Source organism: Mustela nivalis, assembly GCF_964662115.1.
Source record: "Mustela nivalis genome assembly, chromosome: 1".
Lineage (NCBI taxonomy): Eukaryota > Metazoa > Chordata > Mammalia > Carnivora > Mustelidae > Mustela > Mustela nivalis.
This window is the reverse complement of record NC_139020.1, coordinates 5,516,674-5,534,538: the sequence shown is the minus strand read 5'-3', so window position 1 is coordinate 5,534,538 and position 17,865 is coordinate 5,516,674. Positions and strand designations below refer to the sequence as shown.

At 43.3% G+C, this 17,865-nt stretch overlaps 1 protein-coding gene across 12 annotated transcripts in view; it reads left to right on the top strand.

Annotated features, from left to right (window-relative positions):
* The window catches only part of IGSF5 (immunoglobulin superfamily member 5), a 74,806-nt gene that overhangs the window by 15,887 nt on the left and 41,054 nt on the right, over positions 1-17,865 (top strand). For 9 of the 12 annotated variants that reach the window (XM_082697547.1, XM_082697546.1, XM_082697540.1 and 6 more), the window contains 4 exons: positions 909-1,208; positions 11,000-11,143; positions 13,919-13,943; positions 17,352-17,452. In XM_082697547.1, coding sequence (XP_082553673.1) covers positions 909-1,208; positions 11,000-11,143; positions 13,919-13,943; positions 17,352-17,452 — 570 coding nt within the window. The remainder of the gene's footprint in view (positions 1-908; positions 1,209-10,999; positions 11,144-13,918; positions 13,944-17,351; positions 17,453-17,865) is intronic. The other 3 variants (XM_082697551.1, XM_082697545.1, XM_082697543.1) reach the window with 3 other exon arrangements.

Sequence of the window (17,865 nt, the reverse complement as noted above, 5' to 3'; positions counted from 1 at the left end):
CCTGAAAATGTCAGTGACTTGCTGCTGGCGATTGTGTGTGGTGTCCAGGAGTGAGTACAGAGTTTTGGATCCTCAGTCCAGTGTTCTTCCCGTTCTACTACACAACAGGAAGGCTGTTTTATTTGGGATGTTCCAATATTTATGTGTTTCACTAAGGCTGTGTCTTTACCGGAGCCAGTCCTCAGGGGACCTGGTTAATAGCAGCACGCACAAGCACTCCGTCCAGACGGCTTGCCCACAGTGTTCACACTGGCATGGGCAGGTGGGACTTTAATAAAATCCTGAAAATACTTTATCAGAGTATTCTATTCTGATATGTGATTTAGGGGAACCATTTTTGCCATTAGATTTGATTTTGATTCAATTTGTAATTGGAAATATACTTTAAGGAACTGTTATAAGAAGCTACGTTCAAAATGTGTGACCCAAAAAATAAATAAAATGAATCTGACTGACCAAAGGCCAGGAGAGACTTGCTTTTCCATAAGACTTTGAGATGTGATCTCCTTTCAATGGAGAAGAATGTAAAGGTTTTTCCCTTTTTGCTTTGGCTCCCAGGACAACTTGGCAACCCTACTTTGTTGTGGTTCTGTAGCCTCTTAGGGCAGGCACATTTGCCCTCTTTTCCATATAATTTATACTCCCCTGGATCCTGATTTTTATTTATACATTTTCTCTGGAATTATTTGTTTTCTGATGAGCAACCTCACCTTCTTTCATGAACTTGGTGGGTATCAATTATCAATAACACAGATAAAACCTGAGTGAAGTTTCTCGATACAGACACAGCCAGTTTGGACTTGGGAAGATAACGCTAGTGATTTGTGATTTGAAGGAAAAAGTAAAGAAAACTTGGAACCAAGAGAGTCATGGTCACTCCTTCAGAACATTTCTCTTTTCTTCTCTAGTTATGGGGGAGTTGCTCATTCCCAGAGGCAACCTTGTAGTCACTGAGGATAAACCCTGTAATGTGACTTGTCATGCATTGGGCTGGATCCCTCTCCCGGATATTTCCTGGGAGATCGGCGTTCCGGTGAGCCACTCAAGCTATTATTCTGGTCTGGAGCCCGACGACCTCCAAAGTGCAGTGAGCGTCCTGACTTTCACGCCACAGGGCAACGGGACTCTGACATGCCTGGCTAACATGAAGGGCCTGAATGCCCACAAGTCTGTAACTGTGAATCTTACTGTGGTTCAGCCTTCTTGGGGTAAGTGAAGACATTTTGCTTTATATAAAAAAAATTATTGTTGCATGCTTATACTTTATATGTGGTGCTCTTAATCAACAATGCCTAGGACAATTGTAGAGTGACCTTGACTTTGGGTAGGGATGGTAATGCGGACAATCAGCATCGGCTTCATGACCCTATGATTCCATTTGCTTTTAAATTTCATCTTCGGTGTGTCTTTCTTTTCTACTCACTGTGGAAACCATTAAGAACTTTGACGATTATTTATCACAAAACAGCATCAGTTCAGTGATAAATACTTGAAGTCAGTGTTTCTCTGTATCTTTTAATCATTGTTTCATTTAATCTCATCCCCTGGGCCAGTATGAGACAAGTTCTTCTAATATTTGAGGGGGGTGTACAGATGCTATTGGATTCCTTCCAATCTTAGTAGATTATGGTTTCACTTTTTTTAAACTGGCAAATCCACAGTGTATTTGAATGTACCAAGTCTTATACTCCTTAAAACCCAACAAAGTGACATAAATGAGATGAAATCTGAGAGGGAGACAAACTATACGAGACTCTAAACTATGGTAAACAAACTGAGGGTTGCTGGAGAGGAGTTGGGTGGGGGAATGGGGTAACTGAGTGATGGGTATTAAGGAAGGCACTTCATGTGATGAGCATGGGGTGTTGTATGCAACTGATGGATCACTAGACTCTACCTCTGAAACTAACAATACACTGTATGTTAATTAATTGATTTTAAATAAAAATAATTCAAAGTTTAGATCTCCAGGAGAACCCACTGTAGGGTACTCGGCATACCAAAACCTTTAATTACGCAGCCTAAAGGGCTGCAGAGACTGCTTGAGCTCGGGGTCAGCCCAGGCCAATGAGAAAACATGGGACCCAGAGCTGGAGATTTACTTAAAGTCCTTCATTTTGCAAGAGGGTAGAAAGGGAGGCCCAGAGATGTGCTGTGCTCTATTCCAGGTCATGCATTGGGTTGGGGTGGAACAGCGGCCAGAAGCCAGGAAAGGGTTCCCTCTTGGTGCAAAGATTGTCCCACTACAAAAGCAACTTTATTAGAAGTTCAGAACAAAGCTATAGCCAGAGCAAGACTGATGATGATGAAGAAGAAGAGGAGGAGGAGGAGGAGGAGAAAAAGAAGGAGGAGGAGAAGGAGAAGAAGGAGAAACAGAAGAAGAGGAAAGAGAAGGAGGGGGAAGGAGGGGGAGAAGGAGGAGAGGAAGAGGGGGACGAGGAAGAAGAAGATGAAACAGTGCTTTACAGCATTTGCCAAGTAAAGACTCTGTTTTAAGTGCTTCTCTGATGTTAACCAAATTGACCTGCACAACAGGACTATGAGTGGATCCTCATCTAGCTAGATGTTTGAATCAAGGGGTTGGTAGGGTTGGTTCTTTCAGAAGACTATAAGGGAACGATCTCTAGTCCTCTTTCTTAGCTTCTGGTATTTTCTGGCAGTCTTTGGTGTTTCTTGGCTTCTAGCAGCATCAGCCTAACCTCTGTTTTCATTTTCACATGGTTTTTCCTGTGTGCTTCTCTGTGTCCAAATTTCTCTTTTTTTTAAAATAAAGACTCTAGTCATATTGGATTAGAGGACCCATCCCATCCAGTATAAACTGATCTTAGTTAAATTATGTCTGCAATAGTCTATTTCCAAGTAAGCTCACATTCTGGGAGCACTGGGGGTTAGTAGTTAAACATATGAATTTTAGGGAGACACAAGTCAACCCATGATAATGTCTCCATGAACCTCTAAAAATCCATTCAGAGTCTACCCTGTGGTCAATACCAGGGATTCTGTGCTTTGCATTGCAGGGATTGATCCTCAGTGCAGTAAGCACAAGCTTGCTCCCCTGTTGTTAGGACTTTGCCTCCTGTCTCTGACTCAGATGCTCCCAGAGACCAGGTAGACAACAGAAATGAAAGTGTGAATGAATACATGTGTCAGGTAGAAGACAGAGTGCATGGGCCCATTGGGACACAGCCATCAAACTCCATCCACATGGAGCAGCCGTACCAGTACCAGCTTTCGCTAGCAGGAAAAGGGGTCCAGGACTGCCAGATCTTTGACATGGATCTGGTGAACATCAATGCTTTTGAGGCTAAAGGATGCAGAAATCTGTGTTTCTTTTATTTTAAGTCAAGATCAACTTATTTTAGCATATTTAAAAATGTTTTTTAAAGATTTTATTTGAGAAAGAGAGAGAGAGAACACAAGCAGGGGGACAGCCATGGGAAGAGGGAGAAGCAGACTCCCCACTGAGCAGGGGGCTCAAAGCAGGGCTCAATCCCAGGACCTGGAGATCATGTCCTGAGCTGAAGGCAGATGCTTAACTGACTGAGCCACCCAGGTGCCCCCCCCCCCAGTTTATTATTTTTAACAACTAAAACATTTAGCAAAGTTGCAAGACTAGTACAATGAATACCCATGGACCTTGACCTAGATAACTAATGTTAATATTCGTCATGTTTGCCTTTCTCTCAGCTTTTTTTTTTTTTCTGAACCATTTCAGAGTTTACGACAGTTTACCCCTAAATACCTCAGCATGTATATCACAAGATCAAAGGCATTCTATTTAACCACACCCAGTGTAGTTGACAATCAGGAAATGTGACATTGACACAAGACTGTTATATAATACACAGTCCCTATTAAAGTGTCACTAAGTATCCTTTATAGCAATTTTCTTCTCTAAAACAATGTCCAGTCAAGGACCATGCATTGCCCTTGGCTGTCAGGTGTAGTCTCTTCCCTTTACTTTGAATGCTTCCCTCACCTTTTCTGTCTTTCCTGACATAAACATTTTTGAAGGGTCCAGGCCATTTTCGCAAGACGCCCTTCAATTCGGATTTGTCTGAGGTTTTCCAACATAATTTGATTTGAGGGTAAATATTCTAGGCAAGTCATGGGTAATGTCACGTGGGCTCATGATGCCGATTTTTTCTATCATTGGTAATAAGTTTGATCATTCGGTTAATGATTTCTCCATTGTAAAGGTCCCTTTCTGCATTGTAACTAATATGTATTCATTGAATACTGTACGAGTAGTTTATTTCCCAGCAGTCTTTCCCCTAAAAGTTTTTGCATTCATCAATAAGTCACTGCCTGAATCTGTTGTTTCTATGGTGATTGTGAAAGAAGGATTTTCCGGCTCCATCATATTTTCATATTTGTTGGTTGGTAGTCGTCTGTAAGAAGAAACTTCTCCCACGTTTTCTTTTTCTTTTTTCAAAAGGTTTTAGGATGGGCTCATTTTTATTCAATACACTATGAACTCCTCCTGTCCTTATTCATTTTGATGCTCAGAATGCTCCAGATTTGGCGAGTGGGAATCCCTTCCAGCTGGCTCTGGTGTCCTTTTGACCTGGCCCTATTAGTTTTCAAGCACTTGGCCCAAAATGATGTTATGAACTCCCTTTGCGTTTTTCCTGTTCTATCCCGGAATCAGCCATGTCTCCAAGGAGCCAATCCAGCTGGCTTTGGAGCTATTCAATTATGTTAAAGTATGGTCCAAGCTTTGAAAGGAAAGATTTAAAAAAAGTTCCATTAACACCAAATGGAATGAAATCGATGGTTTAAACCACACATCTTAACAAGGTTAACCGTGCAACAAAGAGGTCTGGTCTGATTGATGATACCCCGTAGAGATGAATTTTAGAGATTCACTTGCCTGCAAAGTTCTTCTTTTGTAGGGAAGGGCAAGGGGCACTTACTTTCCCCTGACCAGGTTTCATTCAGCGGAGTGCTTCCTTGGTCGGCTCGGACTAGGGAAGTTAGCAGCCTTAATGATGGCAGCTGCAGTCCCCACCGCCTCAAAGGGGAGCTCATCGGGTGCCTTGCAATGAATCTTACTTTATTGGACCCATTTGGAAAAGGGTAATTTGTTTCTAAATTATTCATCAAGATCCAGAGCAGCTGGTGGCTGGCTGCGTGTTGTGTATTTTATGCAAGTTGTAGTAGCTGAAGACCTCATTACAGCCCCGGCTGCTCCTGTCTGGGAGGCTTCCAGGAGCACAGCTGGGGATCCAGAGAGCCCAGAAGGAGCCCGCCTGTGCTGTGCAGGCTTCTCCAGCAACCGATAAGCATCCATCTTGCCACCCATCTCCTCCTGAAAGTGCAAGGAGTCTGTGTCCGTTGTGTTCATTTCTGGAACAGTCCCCGTGAGTCGTTGCAGGGAGGACACCAGCAGTTTAGGAAGGCTAATTAGTCCAAGCCAAACAATCACTGATTCTTGAAAGAAAAGCATACTGCAAAGGGTACTGCTAATGTTTTTGAAAAGACCGATTTTCTTGATTCCAGAAGCAGCACAGACTTCAAGCCCTGCAGACACGGGTACCAGTGAAAGGTGGGACCCCCTCCCCTGCCCCGTTGGGACGAGCACTGTCCACTCTCATTGCTCCCAGCTGCCTTGCTTTGTTTTCTCGCTCAGGTGTACAGGCTGTGAATCGTTAGAGCAAAACAACATTCTGGGGACGGGGAAGCACCTGGTCTCTAGAGCACAGAGATTCCTGGTTATAACCTAGTTTTGTGAGGAGTGGCAATTTTGAGGGCAGACGGAGTGGAGGCATCACAGTCCTGGGTCACAGCCCTGGGTCTGGCTGTGAGACTCTGGGCAAGTCGCTGACCTCCGCGGCTCAGTTCCTTGCTTGTAAAATGAGAGGGAGAAGAATAGGGCAGAAGCTCTCTCTCCCGGCTGCTGTTAGTCTCCAGGACCCTCAGTACACAGGATGGGGCTCAGGCTCCTCCCCGGAGGTTCTGACTGAATTGGTTTGTGTGCAGCCTGGAAATTGACATTTTTTTTTTTCTCCTCTAAAGATTTTATCTATTTGACAGAGACAGATCACAAGTAGGCCTAGAGGCAAGCAGAGGGGCGGGGGGGGGGGGGCGGGGGGAAGCAGGCTCCCTGCTGAGCAGAGAGCCCAATGCGGAACTCGATCCCAGGACCCTGAGACCATGACCTGAGCTGAAGACAGAGGCTTAACCCACTGAACCACCCAGGCAGCCCTGAAAATTGACATTTTTAAGAAAACTCCCTGATCACTGGGCAATCACACCTGGGGGCTGCCCAGCACGGAGATCGTGAAGAAGGCCTTGCCTCCTGGCCCAGCCTCCTGACCCAGCCTCCTGACCCAGCCTCCTGGCCCAGCCTCCTGGCCCAGCCTCCTGACCCAGCCTCCTGGCCCAGCCTCCTGGCCCAGCCTCTTCAGGTGCTTGGACACCAGACAGCCAGGGCTCCGATCCCAGCTCACCTACTTACTTGCTTTGTGGCTTTGGGCAAGTTACTTAACTTCTCAGTGCCTCAGTTTCCTCATCTGTAAAGCTGAGATAATAATAATAATATCTATGTTCCGGGCTTGTTGTTGGTGTGAGAAGTAAGCGGGTTAACATGTCTGAGGCACTCAGGACAGTCCCGGCCACAGAGCCCACAGGGCAGGTGAGGGGGTGGCTGCGATCCCTTGTTTCACTGATTCAGAGACCTCCTGTGTCCCCCCACAGTGAGCATAGGAGCACACTTTGCACACGCTGCTGGTGACATTTTGTACTGATCTAGTTGGTTTCAAGAAATTCCATGTTGGCCTTTTTTTTTTTTTTTTTAAAGATTTTATTTATTTATTTGACAGAGAGAGATCACAAGTAGGCAGAGAGGCAGGCAGAGAGAGAGAGGGGGGAAGCAGGCTCCCTGCTGAGCAGAGAGCCCGATGCGGGACTCGATCCCAGGACCCTGAGATCATGACCTGAGCCGAAGGCAGAGGCTTTAACCCACTGAGTCACCCAGGCACCTCTCCATGTGGCCTTTTTAAAACTCTGAGCATTTCTATGAGAGCGTCTGGGAAGTACTTCTTCCTTTTCTGCACAGATGGAAAAAGGGCAGTCCTGATGCTAAAAGTTGCAAAATTCAGTTGTGTGGTCCTGACGTGCACAGATGGGTAAGGGAACACAGGGAGGAAGGCAAGCGGTGTTGAATGCGGAGATCATCTTCCGTGGTCTTCAGGTGCACATATGCATCCTTTCCAGCAACTCAAGCATTTGCCTTGAGCCATTATGTTCCCCACCCTTCGCTAGCGCACAAGTCAGGGACCAGTGCCCACAGACTCCCCATTTCCCATAAAACCTGGGATGTATCTTCCCAGAAGATATTCCAAGTTGGACACACAAAATGAGTAGAAAGACAAGAGTCACAACCCCGGGTTTTCTCCTTTTTCTGAGTGCCCTTGTCCAGTTTACTGAGCCTCTTTGTCCCAAGAATCTTATCCGTACAGTAAAGGGGTTGGATTGCGCGCAAGGTCATTCCAAGATTCCGTGCTTTCTGTCCACTGCCCTGCTTTTTATCAATATATGATCATTATTTATTTTTATTTCAATGCATTGTAAATGTACTCATTTAAAAATTAGCATCACACTGAATCATCTATGATATATATGCAGGCGTGTATTCGTGTATATATCATATATGATGAATTAAAAATTATTATTAAAATAAGGACGGTTCTTCTGTGCAGCTCTGGTTACAAACTGTACCTCCTCATGGCTCATATGCCATGCTTCTTTGGGAGAGCTCCACTGGAGGAGAGAGAGAACGTAAGTCTTCTCTTGGTGTGAAACTCAGGGAGATTACACTGAGACTCTCAGCGTACTGTGGTCACAGCACATTGGAAGCGAAAGAAAGAGCCATGTGGCTTCTGAGATAAACTGCTGTTTTGGTGAGAGTTTGGGCTTTTAGAAGAGAGCGGCATCACTTTGCTAAACTTGGTAGTTAAATGAAGAGACAAGAGAGTTATGAGGTCACAATATCACCTGCTGTCTTCCTTGGTTTGAGTACCAAATCCAGTGAGATGACCCTTCCCTCTCTTTAAACAACTCCTCCCTGATGAGAAGCAGCTGTTTCTGTGCTAGATCAGAGGAAAGGTTGTCACGTCAAGACATGATTGACAGACGCTTGGCACACTCAACGTTTTCTCCAGTAAGGGAGGAAAATGCCCGGAGAGGGAACGTTTGAGTAAGTCAACAATGTGTGTTGACTTTTTCCAGTAGGAATCTCCATCCCATTTCTGGAATCTTGAGCCAGACCTTAATGCTTAACACCAGCTGTCTCCCTTATTATGAAGCGTTCTAATATTTGCAAACTTCAGCTCGTGACAAGTTCATCAGACTGATTTAGGATGATGTTAGCCGTCTTGAATGTGTCATACCCTGCAGTGTTCTCAGCACTTTCAGACACAGCCTGAGTCTCTGAACAGCCTGGGGGGTGGGTGGGGGCAGGAATTGTTGCGGATGAGTGACCAGTGGCCAGAGGGAGCACAGAAACAGTGGCCATGAAATTTCCCTGGATCCACTGAGCCCAAAGCTCTTTGTCAGTCACAAAGCTTCTGTGCGGTGATCTGAGTTTTAACTCCAGATTGTGATTATCATAAACGTGGTTTTGGATTAATTTTTCTTTTCTTTTTTTTTTTTTTAATCACATCCACAAGAGGGAGATTATGGGAACATCCTGTAATGTGGCAGCTTGCTTGGGAAGCGTTTCCATTTTGGGCATTCTTAGTGTGTGAGTCCACCAAACACATACATTCCAGACCCCCTGACTTGGCACCACAGCAGGCAGCCTCTGAATCTGCTTGTGTAACAACCATTCCTGGTGATGCCTGGGAATTTTGCTGTCTGTGTAGCAAGCGGGTAACTTGTATTACTCTCTGCGTGTAAAGACGCTGGCTTGTTTGAAAGCTCCAGTTGTGGGGCGCCTGGGTGGTTCCATTCGTTTATAGTGTCTGACTCTTGATTTTGGCTCAGGTCATGATCTCAGGGTTGTGAGATAAGGCCCTGCGTTGGACTCCGAGCTCAGTGCAGAGTGTTGCCTGTCCGTCTCCCTCTGCTCTTTCTCCGGCTCTTTCTCTCTCTCTCTCAAATAAATAGATAAAAATAAAATCTTAAAGCTCTAGTTCTGGGGCTGAGGAGGGGTGATATAGGAAGGGCGGAGTAGTGTCCCCAGCACCTCCTACCTTTCCTGGGGAACTCTTTTAAATCTTTATCTGTCCCAACTCATCTCAGAAAAATGGTGGGTGATGTGGAGACCCATCCTCCCCCCCACATTCATCCTATGTGCCCAGGACGTGTCAGGTGCTTGGGATATAAGGAAAATAAGACAGTCCTTGACTTTGAGGGGACTAACTTTCATTTAGAGAGTAGCAGATGTGTAAGGAGAGCTGGAAGTGATAGCAAGCAATTCCACAAACATTTAAGGTGAAGATGAATAGGAGATTTTTTTTTTAAAGGAAATTAAACAAAAAGCTATCACAGGTCATGCAGAGGAGCTTTGCACCAAGAGCAGAAGATGCATATATTTTTATATTATGTAATTCTTCAAAGCACAGAGTTCTCTGAGTTTTAGCACTTGCCTGGAGATTAGTCCTTGTGTTACTTTGTAGTGGAATCCTTACTTGTCCATGAGTCATAATCCAGCTGGTTGATGGTCACAAAAACCAGGGCATTCGTGATCATGTCTAACCATTGCCACAAGGTACTCTGAGCTTTTCACTTTGACACAGGATTAGCAAATTATGATTTCAAGGTCAATTTTCATGGAAAACTCTAAGGGAAAACACATAAGAATGGGTTTCCCCTATAACCGCTAGTTCCAGCGAGCTGGAAAGGTTGTTGATTTACAGACTGTATCTTCCTTCACAAGAAGTCTGTGGTTTCAGTATTTCCCGATGATTTGCATTTAATAAATAGCATTCATCCACAGTGAGAGTCCAACCAAGCACTCAGCTGAGTGACAGACTTTACTGAGAAGCACTTCACGTTTGAACAGATCGACTTAGATGCAACTTGACCTCAGCATGTTTCAGGAGGGGAAACGCAATGCTGGATAAGACCTCCTTGCAGTTCTCACAAACCCGGTGCTGGGTGGTGCAGTCCAGCGGGACTTTCTGTGACGAGAGCAATGCTCTACACCTGTTGGAATCGGGCACTTGAAATGTGACGAGTGCGACTGAGGAGTTGAGTATTTAGTGCTTATCATTTTGGTTCATTTAATTCGAATTTAGATAACTGCATGGAGCGTGCTGGACAGCTCTGGCTAAGACAGGACTGCCCTACTCAAAATGCCTTTCTCTTCTCCCTTCCCTCCTGCCCCACTCCCCACTCCCTCAACTCCGTAACTACTGCATACAGCAAGAGGGCAAAGCGGACATTAAAGAAGGTGGCTCCTGAAGAGCCATGGGAAACAGCAATCAGCTGATGAGAGAAGCGTTCTGTATGTGGGGTCTAGGTGGGCTGGGGCAGAAAGGCTTGTAGGACACTCCTTTAGATGTGACACCTCTACAGCTTGTCCTCATTTCTTTTGGACTCTGGATTCCTGAAGGGTGGGGACATGGGAGGGAGAACCAAACACCAGTCTTGCAGTCTTTGTCCAGCAGTAGCTGCTCAGTAAGGATTCTGTGGCTAAATAAAGGATACTGGAGTGTGGTAATTTCTACTTCAACCTGGGAGCTGTCTCCCCTTGCCATCTACCCTCCCTGAAGGACTGGTAGAGGCACCAACCAATGGACACTGGGGCTGGGGTGCTCAGCGGTATTTATTGGCAGCACTAAGTATTGTAATGGAAGATCCTGTAGAGAATTGAATATCTGAGCACGCTTAAGAGAAGTTGGCCTATGACAACCACCTGTAGTGGGCCACAGAGTTATATTATTGGAAAAAAAAGTCTGACTTACAGGGTAGCAGAATCAGTGCTTACATACTCTAGACAGTGGCAAGCACCAGTAAATTAATTTTTTTTTCTCTCTTTTCAACCTTATAGGCAGCATTGATAAAGCAGGGACAGCCTTGCCTACCTGGGCCATAGCTCTGCTTGCAGTATCCCTGTCATTGCTTTTCATCCTGATAATTGTTCTGATTATAATATTCTGCTGTTGCTGTGTCTCCTCAAGACAAGGGAAAAAAGGTAATTTTTGGTTCATATAGATTTGTGTATATTTTTCAACTTTTGGTACAAGCACTTGAAATCCTTTAGCTCCTTAGCAATTTCATAAGATGCATTGACCTTGAGAGCGTCCTTCACTTGGAAGTGGACATTTGAGCTTCAGAGAATGAAAGGACTTTCTGAAAAGGGTTACATTCCTTTGGGGCCTGGTGTAACCCCTCCGGGGAAGACCTAGATCTTCACATTTATAGGAAGGTGAAGAGACAGCACCTTTCTGAGCAAAGACATCGACTACTTGAATTTTGTGCTTATTTTCGAGGATGTAAGGGCAATATAATCTGCCTTTCAGGTGCTATGCTTTTTTTCCCTATCTGAGCACATTAAAAGATTATTTCCTATTTTGTGTAATTCCAAATTGCCTTTTGTAGGAAAATGTTGTAGTTGGTAGGAAGAAAAAGAAGGTCTTCTGTCAAGTAAAAATAATACAGATAAAATTAATAAAGGTAATTATGCATCTCTTCTGAATGAGGTCTTTTGGAGTACTCAAAGCAGTGACCTTGTTTGGGGGTCAGGCTTGAATTCGAGGTTGGGGTGGGCTTGTGGTAGAATTCAGCTGTCTATGACTCCAGGAACCACAGGATCTTTTTATGTGGATGTCTTAGGACTTTCCAAGTGCTGAATATATGTCCAGCCTTACCTTTCTCTGTCTCTTAAAAGCTTACCTATATGCCAATTTGAATATTTTCTACAGTTAAGGTATTTTTCTTAAAATCAGACTTATGATATTAGGCTATGTGTCAGTTCAATTGCATTTAAAATTTTATTAATGCTAATTGCCATCCGATGAGCACTTTTTGTGGCTGTCAGTCACCGTGTTAATTACCTTACATGGAATGCCTCTGTTACTGAGATATTCTGTGTAAAGTGCATGGTTACGCGGTATCTAGGCTAATTGTCGAGCCTGAACCCATGCGTGGATTTGCTTTGGGATTGGGAATTAATTCTGTCATACGACTTTATTCCCTAGGAAACAGAACATGAAAGGTAGTAAGCCTCTGTCGGCCCAGATTTGATGGGATTTGCTTTTACCTGGGAGTTACCCTATACGCCACAGACGGATTATTCAAATAAAATACACTGGATTTTAAGTGAAAACTATGGATAACTTAAATTTTAAGTGAGAAGTGACTAGGATTGTTCCGTGCCTTCACATTATTATTTTCAACATCAGCTGCTGTGGTGTTGAGGACTTTCTGGTTGTTTGGATTGCTGCTTCTCTTCCGCTGTTTTTTGTCTGTTCCACAACAGCCTCATAAGATGGTTGTGAGGGTTGGTGGCCCACGTTAAGATGTGCACCAGGGTGACTCTGATTCTTAGCACCCTCATTTACAAGCTGGGAATAAGTTCCATCCTATAGACTGGTTGTGACAATAAAATAAAATGGTATACGAAACTGTTTCTACCCTCGATTTTATCCTTTATTTAACACTGAGATGAAAAGCTCATGTAAGAGTGAGCTGTTTTTATTGCCCTTGTTCAAAACAAGTCTAGGTAAGGGCTATGGACAGCGCCTGTGACAGCCTACTTACAGGTCCACTGCGTTGGGTAGAATTCACAGTGGACACTACACTTCCCCTTGACATAAATGTAAAAGATCAGGGAAGTCTGGATTTCCCCGTAATTATCTCTATGCTTGAAAGCAACAAACATCAGTTTTCTTCAGAAGTATTTTCTGGCACATTGCTTTGCCAGTGCCTGGGAATTCTCAGTGCTCTGACTGGTTAACTGGGGACTGGCGAGGAGGGGTGAGGACCCCACTCAGTGTGCTCTGAAGGCTTTGGGATTGCTTCTGCTAATAGAGCAGAGAAACCGAGAGCCATCTCCTGGAGTGCGTTCCTTATGGGGTTGCTAGTGACATTTCAGACTGTCATTCTCTTTCATTTCAAATAAGATTGCTTCTTAGGTCCATTTTGGGGTGTGAATTGGCAGATGTTATTTCAACTGGAAGTGAGAACATACCTAAAAATGAGGAAAATGAATTTTTTTTTTAGATTTCAGTAAATCTTGATGAATAGAAGGTCTAGACAGGAAAGCAGAGTTGCAAAGAACATTGGCTTTTGAGACAGATGATTGGGGACTGGTGTGTGGTTCTCTTACTCCCTATTTCCAGGTTCTATGTCCCCTCCAGTCCAAGAATCCATTGATTAAAAACATTAGTAATTTAATGACAGCTTCTAGGGGTGGATGCAACTCCATGCATTAATACCATTACTACATACTGATTGAAAATGTATCTTAGAATTAAGGAAGTATGGTGCTTATACAATGTAATTCCTTATTTGTTATAGTATGGTAATAAAATATAATAGTGTCTACTTTGTTAAAAATATGATGTTGCTAACACCTACCTCTTGGGTTGTTGTAAAGATAAAAATGAAATAATCTCTGTGATAGTGCTGGCACACAGTGAGTACTGAACGAATGGCAGAAGGTACTGGGAATGCCGAATGCCTCTTCCTAGTGAATAGAGTCTTTGTATTTCCCTAATCAATTCACTATTAAATACTTAATAGGTACCCACTATACTTCAGGTGCAGTAGTTATGATAGTTAATAGTGAATTCTACTTTCCTCATGCTTGAAAATTATTTGGTAACTTGGTATGGGGGAATTTAATAATACTCTAAGGGGTCACAAATACTCAGCAATGTACTTAAAATCAGGGGGATATTTTCAGAATAGCTATCTTGATTTTGCTAATGTGATTTCTGTCCCCACCCCTCCTTTTTTTTTTCAGAGTCTAGTTATCAAAGTGAAATAAGGTAAGTTTGAAATCACATCAATTTTCTGAAAACAAAAACAAACAACTGAAAAATAACCAAACAACACCAACCGTACTACCACTAACATATACAGCTGTGGGATTTCAGGATTATGTTACTCAAAATAAAATACCAAAAATGGACAACTCTGAAAAACATGTATGCCAAACACAAACTCATATGGCAAAAACAACTGTAGAATAAAATAAGGGATGGAGCTATTGCCTACATCTGACTTGCTCTAGCTCACTTTGGAAACAGATTTTCTGCTTAGTGTCTGACATTCGCAGCTCTTTCCACAAGAGGACACTATGCACCATGACTGTTGTCCCTCCTGTTCTGAGTCAATGCAGGGGACTTGAGGACTATTTCAAGGGTAAAGAACAAGGCAGAGGCCCTGCTGGAATTTCTGGGACCGTGGAGAGCAGTGAGGCCAGCTGAATGGCTTAGGCACATGAAACTGAACAGGAAGACAAATTAGGTAGTGTTCACTGCTTGTGCAACTAATGTGGGAGGGGACAGAAAAACCCCGGGCATTCCCATGGCTGTCCTGAAATGGCTGCAAGTACTTTTAAGGAAGCTGTGTCCGGGACCTACAATAATACAATAACCAGTTTAAATGTCTCAATATTTACACAAGTATAAACGCAGTAAGGGGAGGGATTTTTAGACAGAGCTCATTTTGCTGGGAGGTGTTATAACAAAACCATGGCTAATTTTCAGTATTTTATTAGATACTTTTAGTTTTTGAAATGCTGAGATTTTAAAACACCTTTTGGCTATCCATGGCGAACGAAGATGTGTACAGTCATCGTGTAACAGACACTAGCCATACTCCCTCTGACCCCAGAGGCTTACTGGTGATGATGTGGTGCTGGGGGAGCGGGCTGTGGTCTCTCTCAGAACACCACAGAGCTGCAGTCTGAAACCACCTCCTTTGGAGCTTGACTTGGGGCAAGAGGAGAGGACGGAAAATGGACTCCAGTAATTATTCTAGCATTTCTCTTGATGGCTGCCTCCAGCAAGCAGGGTGGCAGCCTGGATTCTTCCTTTCACCGTTATTGACTTTGTAGTATTTTTTAATCTCTATTCTCTGGGATCTTAGATGATTTCAGGACATAGAACAGTGGTCAGCAGCTATTTGGGGTCACAGATAGAGGATAAGAAGAATAAGGACAACAGCAGCAATAATACGGCCGTAGGGATGACAATCGCTAGTACACGCTGAGTGCTGAACGTTTGTTAGGTCCAGGGAGGAAAGGCAGGGCGGCTCACTGGCACCCCCGTATCCCACCTGGCTTCCCTGCTCTGTGCAAACTCCAGCTGCTCTCAGGCTCCTTCTGCAGTAAAATCATGCACACATTCCTTCCTATAGAACTAATGCATGTTTATTATAGAAAAAATTAAAAATTTACTTTTAGGAAGTGATTTTGAGGGGCCCTGGGGGTACAGTCTGTTGAGCATCCGACTCTTGATTTCTGCTGGGTCGTGATCTGAGGGACGTGAGACTGAACCCTCCATGGGGCTCCGTGCCCAACGCGGAGTCTGTTTGAGACCTTCTCTCCCTCTGCAACTCCCCCCATAAAATAAATGAGTAAATCTTTAAAAACATAGAAATGATTTTGAAATCACCCCTAATTCTACTGTTCGGAAGCAGGTATTGTTAAGTAAGTATCTACCTGCTCTCACACACATGTGCTCACATAGGTACATGCACATATGCGTTTTGTGAAATTTGGATCAGCATAAATCTAATTTGGTAACTTGCTTGTCTTACTTGGCACTATTCTGAAGATTATTTCTGTTAATAAATTTCTTTAATAAATACATTTCTGTTAATAAATGGTAAAAATAAATTTCTGCTTAATAAAAATATCTTACTGAAGTATGAGTTCAGGGATACAAATTGTAGGTGTGTAGCTCAATTACTTTTCACAAAGCATATGGACCTTGAGTGGGGACATGCTGAACTAGAGTACCCTCAACACTCCAAACTCCCCATGCCCCTCAAATCACTGTCTGACCCTTCCTCAAAGGTCATGTCTTTTTTTTTTTTTTTAAGAGAGGCAGAGTGAGAGAGAGGGGGCCAAGGAGGGACAGAGTGAACCTTAAGCAGACTCCATGCCCAGTGCAGAGCCCAACACTGGGCTGGATCTCACAACCCTGATGCCAAATCAAGAGTCAGACATCCAGGCATCCCAAAGGTTATGTCTTCTGACCTCTATGCCCCCATCTCCTGAGATTAGGTTCATATGAACTTTAAGTAAATGGAATCATATTGTGTATACTCATGCATTTTGGTTTTCTTAAGCATCACACTGTGAGACTGGTCCATATTGTTCAGTGAAGAGGTAGATGGTTTACTATTACATAATAGCAGACTGTGGGTATATATGCAATTGATTTTTCCTTTATACAGGCATTTGGATAGTTTTTGGAGTTATTATGAATTCTGTGGCACTAAACAGTTATGGATCTTTGGTGACATGCTCATTAGTACTCCTCTCTGTATTCTACCCGGGTGGGTGCAGGTGTACCAGTGAGCGCCGGGTAGGTGGAATCAATACCCCACAGTTTTCTAAAGTGGGTGTGCCAGTGTATACTTCCACCACAGTATGTGAGAGCTCTCATCTGTAATAATTTTTACAGGTGGCATGGAGTTTCATTTTAGAGATATATTGTCATTTATTTCACTAGTCCTCTATGGTGGGGCACCTGTGTCATTTGCAGTTTTTGCTATTACAATATTCTTTCAAGTAAATCTTTACACATACCTGGTTATTTCCCAAGAAGTTCTCAGTGGTCAAACATGAATATCTTTAACTCTTTGGATTTCTACTGCCAATTTGGACGTTGCCCAAATTTTTACTTTATTTCAGAGATTGGCATATGTTTTCTATAAAGGGCCAGATTGTAAATATTTTGCTTTTGCCGGCCGCATGCTCTCTATCAGTTACTCAGTTTTGGTGTGGTACCATGCAGACAGCCAAAATTATATGGAAGCAGACAGGTGTGGCTGTGTTCCAGTGAAACTTTAATTACAGGAGGAGGTGGATTTGCCCTATGGGTCGCAGTTTGCCAAACCTGCTTAATTTGGTCACTGGCTTCTGGGGGTTGATTGTAGATGGGGGAATGGGGTCCATGGGCGTATTTCTGTCCACCTCAATGGGAGCGTGTGCAGGCAGACCACCTGCACAGTCGTGCTGGTGCCTATACGTTTCCATCCCGATGCTGTGGTTTAAGAGGCAAGAGTGCTCTGGGCGGACCAGAGTGAACCCAACATCCATGGCTGGTTAACATTTGGCTTTTTAAAAATAAGTAATAAATTAAGTACAATTAATTAATGAAATTAAAATTTAAATTAAGTAAAATAAAATTAAGTAATAAAATAAAATGGTCTAATTCCAGAAAATCCGCAAGTGTGAAGACAAACAAAGAAAGTTTAGAGACAAATGTGAAAAGTGGGAGTGAAAACAATGCCTACAGCCCAGATGAGCCCAGGATGGCAAGTGAGTGAGTGGGTGGGGCTGTCGGAAGACCTGAAGGGGAGTGTGGGGGAGGGGCTTGCTGACCCTGACCATGCACCAGCTGCACAAGGGAGGGGACTCAGCCCTTGCTGGTCATTCTTTTTTGAGAAATTTTCAGAAGAAGGAGAAATTTCAGGGCTGGAAGAATATAGGAATATAGGAATATTCTAGAATATAGAAATATTCTATAAAAAGTAAAAATCTACCTATTTCTCCAAAGTTTAAAATAGAGTGGGATGATAATTTAAGGGCTTTAAAATAAATATTCTTTTTTTTTTTTTTAATGCTTTCTCTTTCGTTAAAGCCATCTAGCTTTAGAAAAGCGTTTGAGGAGGGATTTTAATATATTGAGGGTCTCTTTCCCAAAATGTCAGATAAAACTGCAACTCAGCGAG